The 15,000-nt window shown below is 45.5% G+C and overlaps 2 protein-coding genes across 5 annotated transcripts in view; both read left to right on the plus strand.

Moving 5' to 3' along the window:
• The window catches only part of LOC127924800 (huntingtin-like), a 43,162-nt gene extending 33,199 nt beyond the window's left edge, over positions 1-9,963 (plus strand). For 2 of the 4 annotated variants that reach the window (XM_052509432.1, XM_052509431.1), the window contains exons 8-11: positions 81-259; positions 564-766; positions 5,324-5,401; positions 9,814-9,963. In XM_052509432.1, coding sequence (XP_052365392.1) covers positions 81-259; positions 564-766; positions 5,324-5,369 — 428 coding nt within the window. In that variant the 3' untranslated portion in view covers positions 5,370-5,401; positions 9,814-9,963. Of the gene's footprint in view, positions 1-80; positions 260-471; positions 767-3,235; positions 3,287-5,323; positions 5,402-9,813 lie in introns of those variants that run through there. The other 2 variants (XR_008118872.1, XM_052509433.1) reach the window with 2 other exon arrangements.
• Positions 9,949-15,000, plus strand: part of LOC127924803 (huntingtin-like) — a gene marked incomplete at its 3' end in the record, with an annotated part of 25,312 nt that continues 20,260 nt past the window's right edge. The window contains exon 1 of the mRNA XM_052509435.1: positions 9,949-10,218. Coding sequence (XP_052365395.1) covers positions 10,096-10,218 — 123 coding nt within the window. The remainder of the gene's footprint in view (positions 10,219-15,000) is intronic.

Here is a 15,000-nt window from a genome sequence, read left to right on the forward strand (position 1 = left end):
AGATGAGGTGAACATCTCTCTCTCTCCCTCCAGGTCTGTTAGTCTCTGTAGATGAGGTGAACATCTCTCTCTCTCTCCAGGTCTGTTGGTCCCTGTCGATGAGGAACATCCTAACCACCTGGTCCTGGGGGTGTTGTTAACCCTTCGTTACCTGATGCCTCAACTACAGCAACAGGACAGGACCACCAGCCTGAAAGGAAGCTTTGGAGTCATGAGGAAGGAGGCAGACTTACAGCCCACGCCTGAACAGCTACTGCAAGTCAGTGTGTGTGTGTGTGTGTGTGTGTGTGTGTGTGTGTGTGTGTGTGTGTCCAGGTCTATGAGTTGACTCTCCACTACAGCCAGCATGGCGACCACAACGTGGTGACTGTGTGTGTGTGTGTCCAGGTCTATGAGTTGACTCTCCACTACAGCCAGCACGGCGACCACAACGTGGTGACTGTGTGTGTGTGTGTGTGTGTGTGTGTCCAGGTCTATGAGTTGACTCTCCACTACAGCCAGCACGGCGACCACAACGTGGTGACTGTGTGTGTGTGTGTGTGTGTGTGTGTGTGTGTGTCCAGGTCTATGAGTTGACTCTCCACTACAGCCAGCACAGTGACCACAACGTGGTGACGGCCTCTCTGGAACTGATGCAGCAGATGTTCCGGACTCCTCCCGGAGCTACTGCACATGCTCATTACGCCCGGCAGCGTTCCGCACGCCAGCGTGTTCCGACGGGACGTGGAGAGACGCGCCCACTCCGGCAGCATCCTGGAGTTCATTGGTTAGTCCGCCCGTCAATCAAACGAATACTGATTGGTCGTTGGTGGATTGCTCTTGTCGGTTAAATCGTTTAGTTTCGAATGACAAAGGCCAGTCATTGGGTGAATTCTCTGCCAGTCACTGTACAGAGCTCCGCCTCCTATCTCTCTATTCTTTTTATTTTGTTGCTGTCTGCTGATTGGTCCCAAAAGGCTCACTATACACTGAGAATACAAAACATTAGGAACACCTTCCTAATATTGAGTTACACCCCCTTTTGTCCTCAGAACAGACTCTATTCATCAGGTCAGGGACTCTACAAGGTGTTGAAAGCGTTCCACAGGGATGCTGGTCCATGTTGACTCTACAAGGTGTTGAAAGCGTTCCACAGGGATGCTGGTCCATGTTGACTCCAACACTTTCCACAAGTTGTGTCAAGTTGACTGGATGTCCTTTGGGTGGTGGACCGTTCCTGATACACACTGGAAACTGTTGAGTCAGCAGCTTTGCAGTTCTAGATGCACCTGGCACCTCCTACCCTGTTCAAAGGCACTTAAATCATTTGTCTTGTCCGTTCACCCTCTGAATAGCAGACAGACACAACATCTTTAACCCGTCTCCTCCCCATGGAAACAGCAGCTGTTCCTAATGTTTTGTACACTCAGTGTATAGTGAACTACTAGTGACCAGAGCCCTATTCCCTATATAGTGAACTACTAGTGACCAGAGCCCTATTCCCTATATAGTGAACTACTAGTGACCAGGGCCCTATTCCCCTATATAGTGAACTACTAGTGACCAGAGCCCTATTCCCTATATAGTGAACTACTAGTGACCAGAGCCCTATTCCCTATATAGTGAACTACTAGTGACCAGAGCCCTATTCCCTATATAGTGAACTACTAGTGACCAGAGCCCTATTCCCTATATAGTGAACTACTAGTGACCAGAGCCTTATTCCCTATATAGTGAACTACTAGTGAGCAGAGCCCTATTCCCTATATAGTGAACTACTAGTGACCAGAGCCCTATTCCCTATATAGTGAACTACTAGTGACCAGGGCCCTATTCCCTATATAGTGAACTACTAGTGACCAGAGCCCTATTCCCTATATAGTGAACTACTCGTGACCAGAGCCATATTCCCTTTATAGTGAACTACTAGTGACCAGAGCCCTATTCCCTATATAGTGAACTACTAGTGACCAGAGCCCTATTCCCTATATAGTGAACTACTAGTGACCAGAGCCCTATTCCCTATATAGTGAACTACTAGTGACCAGAGCCCTATTCCCTTTATAGTGAACTACTAGTGACCAGAGCCCTATTCCCTATATAGTGAACTACTAGTGACCAGAGCCCTATTCCCTATATAGTGAACTACTATTGACCAGAGCCCTATTCCCTATATAGTGAACTACTAGTGACCAGAGCCCTATTCCCTATATAGTGAACTACTAGTGACCAGAGCCCTATTCCCTATATAGTGAACTACTAGTGACCAGAGCCCTATTCCCTATATAGTGAACTACTAGTGACCAGAGCCCTATTCCCTATATAGTGAACTACTAGTGACCAGAGCCCTATTCCCTATATAGTGAACTACTAGTGACCAGAGCCCTATTCCTATATAGTGAACTACTAGTGACCAGGGCCCTATTCCTATATAGTGAACTACTAGTGACCAGAGCCCTATTCCCTATATAGTGAACTACTAGTGACCAGAGCCCTATTCCCTATATAGTGAACTACTAGTGACCAGAGCCCTATTCCCTATATAGTGAACTACTAGTGACCAGAGCCCTATTCCCTATATAGTGAACTACTAGTGACCAGAGCCCTATTCCCTATATAGTGAACTACTAGTGACCAGAGCCCTATTCCCTATATAGTGAACTACTAGTGACCAGAGCCCTATTCCCTATATAGTGAACTACTAGTGACCAGAGCCCTATTCCCTATATAGTGAACTACTAGTGACCAGAGCCCTATTCCCTATATAGTGAACTACTAGTGACCAGAGCCCTATTCCCTATATAGTGAACTACTAGTGACCAGAGCCCTATTCCCTATATAGTGAACTACTAGTGACCAGAGCCCTATTCCCTATATAGTGAACTACTAGTGACCAGAGCCCTATTCCCTATATAGTGAACAACTAGTGACCAGAGCCCTATTCCCTATATAGTGAACTACTAGTGACCAGAGCCCTATTCCCTATATAGTGAACTACTAGTGACCAGAGCCCTATTCCCTATATAGTGAACTACTAGTGACCAGAGCCCTATTCCCTATATAGTGAACTACTAGTGACCAGAGCCTTATTCCCTATATAGGGAATAGGGTGCCATTTGGGATGAATATCTTCTCTTACTAACTAACTCTGTTCCTCTGTCTGTCTGGGGTATAATGCCTATTTCCCATGGGGCTTTCCTTCTCTTCTCTCCTTCACTTCCTGTTCCTGTGTGTTCTTCCTGTTTCCTGCTGGCAGCCGGGGGCGGGTCTTCCTGTAATAGTCCACTCCTCCTCAGAAAACAGAAAGGTGATTTTTTTTTAAACTCTCTCCTGTGTCCTGCTCCCTCTACCTGAAACAGTGTTTCCCAAACCTCTCCTCCAGCACCCCATCCATTCAACATGTTTCCATGTATTCCTGGACTAGTTTAATTTATTCCTGGACTAGTTTGGTGTGTTCCTGGACTAGTTTGATGTATTCCTGGACTAGTTTAATTTATTCCTGGACGAGTTTGATGTATTCCTGGACTAGTTTTGGTGTGTTCCTGGACTAGTTTGGTGTGTTCCTGGACTAGTTTGATGTATTCCTGGACCAGTTTAATTTATTCCTGGACTAGTTTAATTTATTCCTGGACGAGTTTGATGTATTCCTGGACTAGTTTGATGTATTCCTGGACTAGTTTGATGTGTTCCTGGACTAGTTTGATGTATTCCTGGACTAGTTTGATGTATTCCTGGACTAGTTTGGTGTGTTCCTGGACTAGTTTGATGTATTCCTGGACTAGTTTGATGTATTCCTGGACTAGTTTGGTGTGTTCCTGGACTAGTTTGATGTATTCCTGGACTAGTTTAATTTATTCCTGGACGAGTTTGATGTATTCCTGGACTAGTTTTGGTGTGTTCCTGGACTAGTTTTGGTGTGTTCCTGGACTAGTTTGATGTATTCCTGGACTAGTTTGATGTATTCCTGGACTAGTTTGGTGTGTTCCTGGAATAGTTTGATGTATTCCTGGACTAGTTTGATGTATTCCTGGACTAGTTTTGGTGTGTTCCTGGACTAGTTTGATGTATTCCTGGACTAGTTTGATGTATTCCTGGACTAGTTTTGGTGTGTTCCTGGACTAGTTTTGGTGTGTTCCTGGACTAGTTTGATGTATTCCTGGACTAGTTTGATGTATTCCTGGACTAGTTTTGGTGTGTTCCTGGACTAGTTTGATGTATTCCTGGACTAGTTTGATGTATTCCTGGACTAGTTTTGGTGTGTTCCTGGACTAGTTTGATGTATTCCTGGACTAGTTTTGGTGTGTTCCTGGACTAGTTTTGGTGTGTTCCTGGACTAGTTTTGGTGTGTTCCTGGACTAGTTTGGTGTGTTCCTGGACTAGTTTTGGTGTGTTCCTGGACTAGTTTTGGTGCGTTCCTGGACTAGTTTGGTGTGTTCCTGGACAAGTTTTGGTTTGTTGCTGGACTAGTTTTGGTGCGTTCCTGGACTAGTTTGGTGTGTTCCTGGACTAGTTTGATGTATTCCTGGACTAGTTTTCATGTGTTCCTGGACTAGTTTGGTGTGTTCCTGGACTAGTTTGGTGTGTTCCTGGACTAGTTTGGTGTGTTCCTGGACTAGTTTGGTGTGTTCCTGGACTAGTTTGATGTATTCCTGGACTAGTTTTCATGTGTTCCTGGACTAGTTTGGTGTGTTCCTGGACTAGTTTGGTGTGTTCCTGGACTAGTTTGGTGTGTTCCTGGACTAGTTTGGTGTGTTCCTAGTTTTGGTCTGTTCCTGGACTAGTTTGGTGTGTTCCTGGGCTAGTTTGGTGTGTTCCTGGACTAGTATGTCTGATGAAACTAAAGAAGAAGTTGTGCATCAGTTGATCAGTTGGATCAGGTTGTTTTAGCTTTAGAATAGTTGAAATACATGGAAGGACTTTGGGGCCCAGAGGAGAGGTTGGAGAACCATTGGTCTACCACAGTTTTCCCTAACTCTGCTGACTGGTCATGTAGCGACCTGTGTTACAGTAGTCCTCTTTACCACAGCTTTCTATAACACTGTGTTTACAGTAGTCCTCTTTACCACAGCTTTCTCTAACACTGTGTTTACAGTAGTCCTCTTTACCACAGCTTTCTCTAACACTGTGTTTACAGTAGTCCTCTTTGCCACAGCTTTCTCTAACACTGTGTTTACAGTAGTCCTCTTTACCACAGCTTTCTCTAACACTGTGTTTACAGTAGTCCTCTTTACCACAGCTTTCTCTAACACTGTGTTTACAGTAGTCCTCTTTACCACAGCTTTCTCTTAACACTGCTGACTGGTCATGTTACAGTAGCCGTCTTTATCCTGTCTGTGTGTCCCAGGCAAGATGCTGTCTGGGGAGGAGGAGGGGTTGGAAGACGACCCTGAGAGGGCAGAGGTCACCACCGGGGCCTTTACAGGTGAGACAGAATACAGGAACATCACCATTCATATCACTCAAGCTCCTTATTATTATTTATTATGATTAATTATTTATTATTTATTGTTATTATTTAATATGATTATTTATTATTATGTGTTATTATTGTTATGATTTATTATTATTAATTATTTATTGTTATTACTATTGTTATTATTTATTATGATTACTATGTGTTATTATTATTTTTTATTATTATTAATTATTATTATTATTGTTATTATTTATTATGATAATTTATTGTTGTTGTTGTTATTTATTTGTTATTGTTATGACATGTTGGCACAATGCTTATCCAATTGTTTGGATTCGTTTAAAGGTAAATCATTCGTTAATTGCCATGGTATCCGACATCATGTCGAGCCAATCGTATTATCATTAGGGGGGTCTATTAAAATGATTAACTATCACTATTATGAATATTCAAATATTAACTCATGGAACATAGGATTTATGAAACTGACAGGGAATAGGCCTGTAATCCTGCAGTTCACTGTTAATGTGAACCATCCTTATGAACCAACCATCAGTATGAACCAACCATCCGTATGAACCAACCATCCGTATTAACCAACCATCCGTATGAACCAACCATCCTGATGTTAGTGTGACAGGGAATAGGCCTGTATCCCGCAGTTCATTCTCATGTGAACCATCCTTATGAACCAACCATCAGTATTAACCAACCATCCTTATGAACCAACCATCCATATGAACCAACCATCCGTATTAACCAACCATCCTTATGAACCAACCATCCATATGAACCAACCATCCGTATTAACCAACCATCCGTATGAACCAACCATCCTTATGAACCAACCATCAGTATTAACCAACCATCCTTATGAACCAACCATCCATATGAACCAACCATCCGTATTAACCAACCATCCGTATGAACCAACCATCCGTATGAACCAACCATCCTTATGTTAGTGTGACAGGGAATAGGCCTGTATCCCGCAGTTCATTCTCATGTGAACCATCCTTATGAACCAACCATCAGTATTAACCAACCATCCTTATGAACCAACCATCCGTATGAACCAACCATCAGTATTAACCAACCATCCGTATTAACCAACCATCCGTATGAACCAACCATCCTTATGAACCAACCATCCTTATGAACCAACCATCCTTATGAACCAACCATCCTTATGAACCAACCATCCGTATTAACCAACCATCCTTATGAACCAACCATCCTTATGAACCAACCATCCGTATTAACCAACCATCTGTATGAACCAACCATCCTTATGAACCAACCATCCTTATGAACCAACCATCCGTATTAACCAACCATCCGTATTAACCAACCATCCGTATGAACCAACCATCCTTATGAACCAACCATCCGTATGAACCAACCATCCGTATTAACCAACCATCCGTATTAACCAACCATCCTTATGAACCAACCATCCATATTAACCAACCATCCGTATGAACCAACCATCCTTATGTTAGTGTGACAGGGAATAGGCCTGTATCCCGCAGTTCATTCTCATGTGAACCATCCTTATGAACCAACCATCCGTATGAACCAACCATCCGTATTAACCAACCATCCGTATTAACCAACCATCCGTATGAACCAACCATCCGTATTAACCAACCATCCGTATGTTAGTGTGACAGGGAATAGACCTGTATCCCGCAGTTCACTTTCAATGTGACTTGTCTCAGCAGTCACACTTTAATTATTGTACCATGTTAGTGTGACTTGTCTCTGCAGTCACACTTTAACGCTACAATGTTAGTGTGACTTATCTCCATCCTTATGAACCAACCATCCTTATGAACCAACCATCCTTATGAACCAACCATCCGTATTAACCAACCATCCGTATTAACCAACCATCCTTATGAACCAACCATCCGTATGAACCAACCATCCGTATTAACCAACCATCCTTATGAACCAACCATTTCCTTATGAACCAACCATCCGTATGAACCAACCATCCTTATGAACCAACCATCCGTATGAACCAACCATCCTTATGAACCAACCATCCGTATGAACCAACCATCCGTATTAACCAACCATCCTTATGAACCAACCATCCTTATGAACCAACCATCCGTATTAACCAACCATCCTTATGAACCAACCATCCTTACGAACCAACCATCCTTATGAACCAACCATCCTTATGAACCAACCATCCTTATGAACCAACCATCCTTATGAACCAACCATCCTTATGAACCAACCATCCGTATGAACCAACCATCCTTATGAACCAACCATCCTTATGAACCAACCATCCGTATGAACCAACCATCCGTATGAACCAACCATCCGTATGAACCAACCATCCGTATGAACCAACAACCATCCTTATGAACCAACCATCCGTATTAACCAACCATCCTTATGAACCAACCGTCCTATAAGGAATGTCAGTATAGCCCAAGGTCTCTCCCTCCCTGGGTGGGGACAGGATGTCCTATAAGGAATGTCAGTATAGCCCAAGGTCTCTCCTCTCCCTGGGTGGGGACAGGATGTCCTATAAGGAATGTCAGTATAGCCCAAGGTCTCTCCTCTCCTGTGTGGGGACAGGATGTCCTATAAGGAATGTCAGTATAGCCCAAGATCTCTCCTCTCCCTGGGTGGGGACAGGATGTCCTGTAAGGAATGTCAGTATAGCCCAAGGTCTCTCCCCTCCCTGGGTGGGGACAGGATGTCCTATAAGGAATGTCAGTATAGCCCAAGGTCTCTCCTCTCCCTGGGTGGGGACAGGATGTCCTATAAGGAATGTCAGTATAGCCCAAGGTCTCTCCTCTCCCTGGGTGGGGACAGGATGTCCTGTAAGGAATGTCAGTATAGCCCAAGGTCTCTCCTCTCCCTGGGTGGGGACAGGATGTCCTATAAGGAATGTCAGTATAGCCCAAGGTCTCTCCCCTCCCTGTGTGGGGACAGGATGTCCTGTTAGGAATGTCAGTATAGCCCAAGGTCTCTCCCTCCTGGGTGGGGACAGGATGTCCTGTAAGGAATGTCAGTATAGCCCAAGGTCTCTCCTCTCCCTGGGACAGGATGTCCTATAAGGAACACAGTATTCCAGCCGGTCTGACAAACTAAACTTCATTAGTTTCTAACAAGGAACAGACGGTCCTTGTTCTAATTCTTGATTAAAACTACACACATTATATTCGGTATTATGATTATAATAAGATTCATACATCCATACAGTAACATAGTAGTATTCTGTTTTAGTCATAGTTGTGATTTTAAATGTATACAACATATTGAGTCATTATTCATAAAAATCCCTTTAACGAGATGTGAATATATCACACACAACACCAGGCAAAAATAACTATTTAAATTGACCCAAACGGGTGGGGGGGGGGGTCCATTCTTTACTCTCCAGACCCAGTCATCTGTTAGCAGTACAACTTCAATCAAATAGAACCAAACGGGTGGGGGGAGGGGGTCCATTCTTTACTCTCCAGACCCAGTCATCTGTTAGCAGTACAACTTCAATCAAATAGAACCAAACGGGTGGGGGGTCCATTCTTTACTCTCCAGACCCAGTCATCTGTTAGCAGTACAACTTCAATCAAATAGAACCAAACGGGTGGGGGGGGAGGGGGTCCATTCTTTACTCTCCAGACCCAGTCATCTGTTAGCAGTACAACTTCAATCAAATAGAACCAAACGGGTGGGGGGTCCATTCTTTACTCTCCAGACCCAGTCATCTGTTAGCAGTACAACTTCAATCAAATAGAACCAAACGGGTGGGGGGTCCATTCTTTACTCTCCAGACCCAGTCATCTGTTAGCAGTACAACTTCAATCAAATAGAACCAAACGGGTGGGGGGTGGGGGTCCATTCTTTACTCTCCAGACCCAGTCATCTGTTAGCAGTACAACTTCAATCAAATAGAACCAAACGGGGGGGGGGGTCCATTCTTTACTCTCCAGACCCAGTCATCTGTTAGCAGTACAACTTCAATCAAATAGAACCAAACGGGTGGGGGGAGGGGGTCCATTCTTTACTCTCCAGACCCAGTCATCTGTTAGCAGTACAACTTCAATCAAATAGACCCAAACGTGGAGGGGGTCCATTCTTTACTCTCCAGACCCAGTCATCTGTTAGCAGTACAACTTCAATCAAATAGAACCAAACGGGTGGGGGGTCCATTCTTTACTCTCCAGACCCAGTCATCTGTTAGCAGTACAACTTCAATCAAATAGAACCAAACGGGTGGGGGGTCCATTCTTTACTCTCCAGACCCAGTCATCTGTTAGCAGTACAACTTCAATCAAATAGAACTAAACGGGGGGGTCCATTCTTTACTCTCCCTGTCTGTTGTATTGAAAGATGAGGTTGAGAGGGAGGGTGATGATTTTAATGTGTCTCCCACCTTGACTCAGCCTCTGTCGCGGGCGCCGACGCCACCGCCCAGGTGGTCGACATCATTACCCAGCAGCCCCGCTCCTCACAGCATGCTCTGCAGCCCGGCGACTCCGTGGACCTCGGTGGCGCCTCCTCGGAACAAGGAACGACTGCCCTCGGGACGTCCGCGGCGAGGGAGGGGCGGGGACTCCCGAGTCGCCCAATGACAACGCAGAGGACGAGGACATGCTCAGCCACAGCTCCAGCGGGGCTAACGTTACCCCGAAACGGCCGACTACGCCACACCGGAGAACGCGGAGATGCCCGACGGGCCCCTGCTGGACCCCCTGGGAGACCCCTCGCTGCCCCCGAGCGCCGACTCGTCGCAGACCACCACAGAGGGGCCGGACTCGGCCGTCACGCCTTCAGACGTTGCTGAACTCGTAAGTCTGCCTGCTGATACTGGGGGATTAGAGATTAGAGATTGGAGTTGGACTGAGTGATTTGAATCAGTTGGGATGGACCAGGTTTCCCAGACCATAGAATTAGACTCAGTAGAATGAATCAAAACCCCATCGTCGGTCGTGCAGGTTTCTGAACCCACTAAATGCTGTTGGTTGCATGTGTTAAACACTGAGGCTCACAGTGGTTGGCGTAACATTGCTTTGAATGGGAATGTCCGTTCCTCTAATTCTGATTCTATGGTCTGCCCTCCTCCCTCCCTCCCTCCCCACCCACCCCGTGACACGCAGTCGCGTCCGCGGTTGCCACGGGTGATGGTGGAGCCGCCGTTCGAGGCCCCTCCCTCTCCGACCTCCACCGAGGGTCCAGACGCGTCCGACAGCGACTCTTCCGTCTACTCCTCCTCTTCCTCCTCTTCCTCCTCCTCCGCTGCTGCTGCTGCTTCTTCTTCCTCCCTCTCTTCTGGCGCCGACGCTTCCTCTAGCGGTAGTAGCAAGGTGATTGGCTGATTGGTTGATGATGTCATAGGGGAGGGGGGATATACCTGGCTGTAGTTCCGTTTTGTTCTTGTCACTCTCGTTCGTCCAAACCCGCCCCCCCGTTCCTTAAGACCGGTACTCTACTCCCTGCTAAGAACCGCCCCTTTTCCCCCCTCTCGTTTCCATGGCAATCTGGAGTCAAGGATTTAATCCCCCTCCTGATTGGTTGCTTTCCCATCCTTCTTGTTTGGTGATTTATTCGTTTTCTTAGAAAGATCATTGAAACTCTTCAGAAATCTAAAACGAATCCCCTCCCCTTGCTCCTCCTTACCTCTCTCTCCCCCTCTCCCCCCTCGCTCCTCCTTACCTCTCTCTCCCCTCTCTCCCTCGCTCCTCCTTACCTCTCTCTCCCCCTCTCTCCCTCGCTCCTCCTTACCTCTCTCTCCCCTCTCCCCCTCGCTCCTCCTTACCTCTCTCCCCCTCTCCCCCTCGCTCCTCCTTACCTCTCTCCCCCCTCTCCCCTCGCTCCTCCTTACCTCTCTCTCCCCCTCTCCCCCCTCGCTCCTCCTTACCTCTCTCTCCCCTCGCTCCTCCTTACCTCTCTCTCCCCTCGCTCCTCCTTACCTCTCTCTCCCCCTCTCCCCCTCGCTCCTCCTTACCTCTCTCTCCCCCTCACCCTCGCTCCTCCTTACCTCTCTCTCCCCCTCTCCCCTCACTCCTCCTTACCTCTCTCTCCCCCTCTCCCCCTCGCTCCTCCTTACCTCTCTCTCCCCCTCTCCCCTCGCTCCTCCTTACCTCTCTCTCCCCTCTCCCCTCGCTCCTCCTTACCTCTCTCTCCCCCTCTCCCCTCGCTCCTCCTTACCTCTCTCCCCCTCTCCCCCTCGCTCCTCCTTACCTCTCTCTCCTCTCTCCCTCGCTCCTCCTTACCTCTCTCTCCCCCTCACCCTCGCTCCTCCTTACCTCTCTCTCCCCTCTCTCCCTCGCTCCTCCTAACCTCTCTCTCCCCTCTCCCCTCGCTCCTCCTTACCTCTCTCTCCCCTCTCCCCCTTCTCCCCTCCTTCCCACTTCTCGCCCTCTTCCCCTCCTTCTCCCTCGCTCCTCCTCCTCCCCCTCCTCCCCTCCTTCCCCCTCCCCTCGCTCCTCTCCCCCTTGCTCCCCTCTCCTGATCTAGTTATCTCTCTGCTTTTCTCTTGTTGGATTATAGAGTGAGTTCTGAAGTTAACTGTTAACCCACATCATGGAATGAGTTCTGTAGACTGTTATTATACCCAGTAGACTGTTATTATACCCAGTAGACTGTTATTATACCCGGTAGACTGTTATTATACCCGGTAGACTGTTATTATACCCAGTAGACTGTTATTATTATACCCAGTAGACTGTTGTTATTATACCCAGTAGACTGTTATTATACCCAGTAGACTGTTGTTACACCGTAGACTGTTATTATACCCAGTAGACTGTTATTATACCCAGTAGACTGTTATTATACCCAGTAGACTGTTATTATACCCAGTAGACTGTTATTATTATACCCAGTAGACTGTTGTTACACCCGGTAGACTGTTATTATTATACCCAGTAGACTGTTATTATACCCAGTAGACTGTTATTATACCCAGTAGACTGTTGTTATTATACCCAGTAGACTGTTATTATACCCAGTAGACTGTTATTATTATACCCAGGAGACTGTTATTATTATACCCAGTAGACTGTTATTATTATACCCAGTAGACTGTTGTTATTATACCCAGTAGACTGTTATTATACCCAGTAGACTGGTGTTATTATACCCAGTAGACTCTTATTATTATACCCAGTAGACTGTTATTATACCCAGTAGACTGTTGTTACACCCAGTAGACTGTTGTTACACCCAGTAGACTGTTGTTACACCCAGTAGACTGTTATTATTATACCCAGGAGACTGTTATTATACCCAGTAGACTGTTATTATACCCGGTAGACTGTTATTATACCCGGTAGACTGTTATTATACCCAGTAGACTGTTTTTATACCCAGTAGACTGTTGTTATACCCAGTAGACTGTTGTTATTATACCCAGTAGACTGTTATTATACCCAGTAGACTGTTGTTATTATACCCAGTAGACTGTTATTATACCCAGTAGACTGGTGTTATTATACCCAGTAGACTGTTATTATACCCGTGTAGACTGTTATTATACCCGGTAGACTGTTATTATACCCAGTAGACTGTTATTATACCCAGTAGACTGTTATTATACCTAGTAGACTGTTGTTACACCCAGTAGACTGTTGTTACACCCAGTAGACTGTTATTATTATACCCAGGAGACTGTTATTATACCCAGTAGACTGTTATTATACCCGGTAGACTGTTATTATACCCGGTAGACTGTCATTATACCCAGTAGACTGTTTTTATACCCAGTAGACTGTTGTTATACCCAGTAGACTGTTGTTATTATACCCAGTAGACTGTTATTATACCCAGTAGACTGTTGTTATTATACCCAGTAGACTGTTATTATACCCAGTAGACTGGTGTTATTATACCAGTAGACTGTTATTATACCCGGTAGACTGTTATTATACCCGGTAGACTGTTATTATACCCAGTAGACTGTTATTATACCCAGTAGACTGTTATTATACCCAGTAGACTGTTATTATACCCAGTAGACTGTTATTATACCCAGTAGACTGTTATTATACCCGGTAGACTGTTATTATACCCAGTAGACTGTTATTATTATACCCAGTAGACTGTTATTATACCCAGTAGACTGTTGTTATACCCAGTAGACTGTTATTATACCCAGTAGACTGTTATTATTATACCCAGTAGACTGTTATTATACCCAGTAGACTGTTATTATACCCAGTAGACTGTTATTATACCCAGTAGACTGTTATTATACCCAGTAGACTGTTATTATACCCAGGAGACTGTTATTATACCCAGGAGACTGTTATTATACCCAGGAGACTGTTATTATACCAGGAGACTGTTATTTTACCCAGGAGACTGTTATTATTATACCCAGTAGACTGGTGTTATTATACCCGGTAGACTGTTATTATACCCAGTAGACTGTTATTATACCCAGTAGACTGTTGACTGACTGTTATTATACCCAGTAGACTGTTGTTATTATACCCAGTAGACTGTTATTATACCCGGTAGACTGTTATTATACCCAGTAGACTGTTATTATACCCAGTAGACTGTTATTATACCCAGTAGACTGTTATTATACCCGGTAGACTGTTATTATACCCGGTAGACTGTTGTTATTATACCCAGTAGACTGTTGTTATACCCAGTAGACTGTTGTTATACCCAGTAGACTGTCGTTATACCCAGTAGACTGTTATTATACCCAGTAGACTGACCAGTAGACTGTTATTATGCCCGGTAGACTGTTATTATACCCAGTAGACTGTTATTATTATACCCGGTAGACTGTTGTTATTACCCGGTAGACTGTTATTATTATACCCGGTAGACTGTCGTTATGCCCGGTAGACTGTCGTTATGCCCGGTAGACGGTCGTTATGCCCGGTAGACTGTTGTTATGCCGGTAGACGGCCGTTAAGCCCGGTAGACTGTTGTTAGCCCGGTAGACTGTCGTTATGCCCGGTAGACGTCGTTAAGCCCGGTAGACTGTCGTTATGCCCGGTAGACTGTCGTTATGCCCGGTAGACTGTCGTTATGCCCGGTAGACTGTCGTTATGCCCGGTAGACTGTCGTTATGCCCGGTAGACGGTCAGCTATCAGTAGACGGTGAAGAGTAGACTGTTCTTATCTGTAGACTGTCATACTGTCGTTATGCTTGTGACTGTTGAATAATAGACTGTCAGTTATGATGACTGTCGTTATGCCTGGTAGACTGTGTGTTATGCCCTGTAGACTGTCTGTATGCCTGTGTAGTGTGTCTGCCTGTGTAGACGTGTCTGTTCTGTGTAGTGTGTCTATGCCCGGTAGACTGTCGTTATGCCCGGTAGACTGTCGTTATGCCCGGTAGACTGTCGTTATGCCCGGTAGACGATCAGCTGTCAGTAGCTATGAAGAGTGGACGTGTTCTTGTCTGCTGAACTAACATACTGGACTTGTGTGTTGAATAATGAACCTCAGTCACTGATGTCTGTCTCTGTGTGTGTGTGTCTGTCTCTGTGTGTGTGTGTCTGTCTCTGTGTGTGTGTGTCTGTCTCTGTGTCTGTGTGTCTGTCTCTGTGTGTCTGTCTCTGTGTGTCTGTCTCTGTGTGTCTGTCTCTGTGTGTCTGTCTCTGTGT

Source organism: Oncorhynchus keta, unplaced genomic scaffold (assembly GCF_023373465.1).
Source record: "Oncorhynchus keta strain PuntledgeMale-10-30-2019 unplaced genomic scaffold, Oket_V2 Un_contig_4568_pilon_pilon, whole genome shotgun sequence".
NCBI lineage: Eukaryota > Metazoa > Chordata > Actinopteri > Salmoniformes > Salmonidae > Oncorhynchus > Oncorhynchus keta.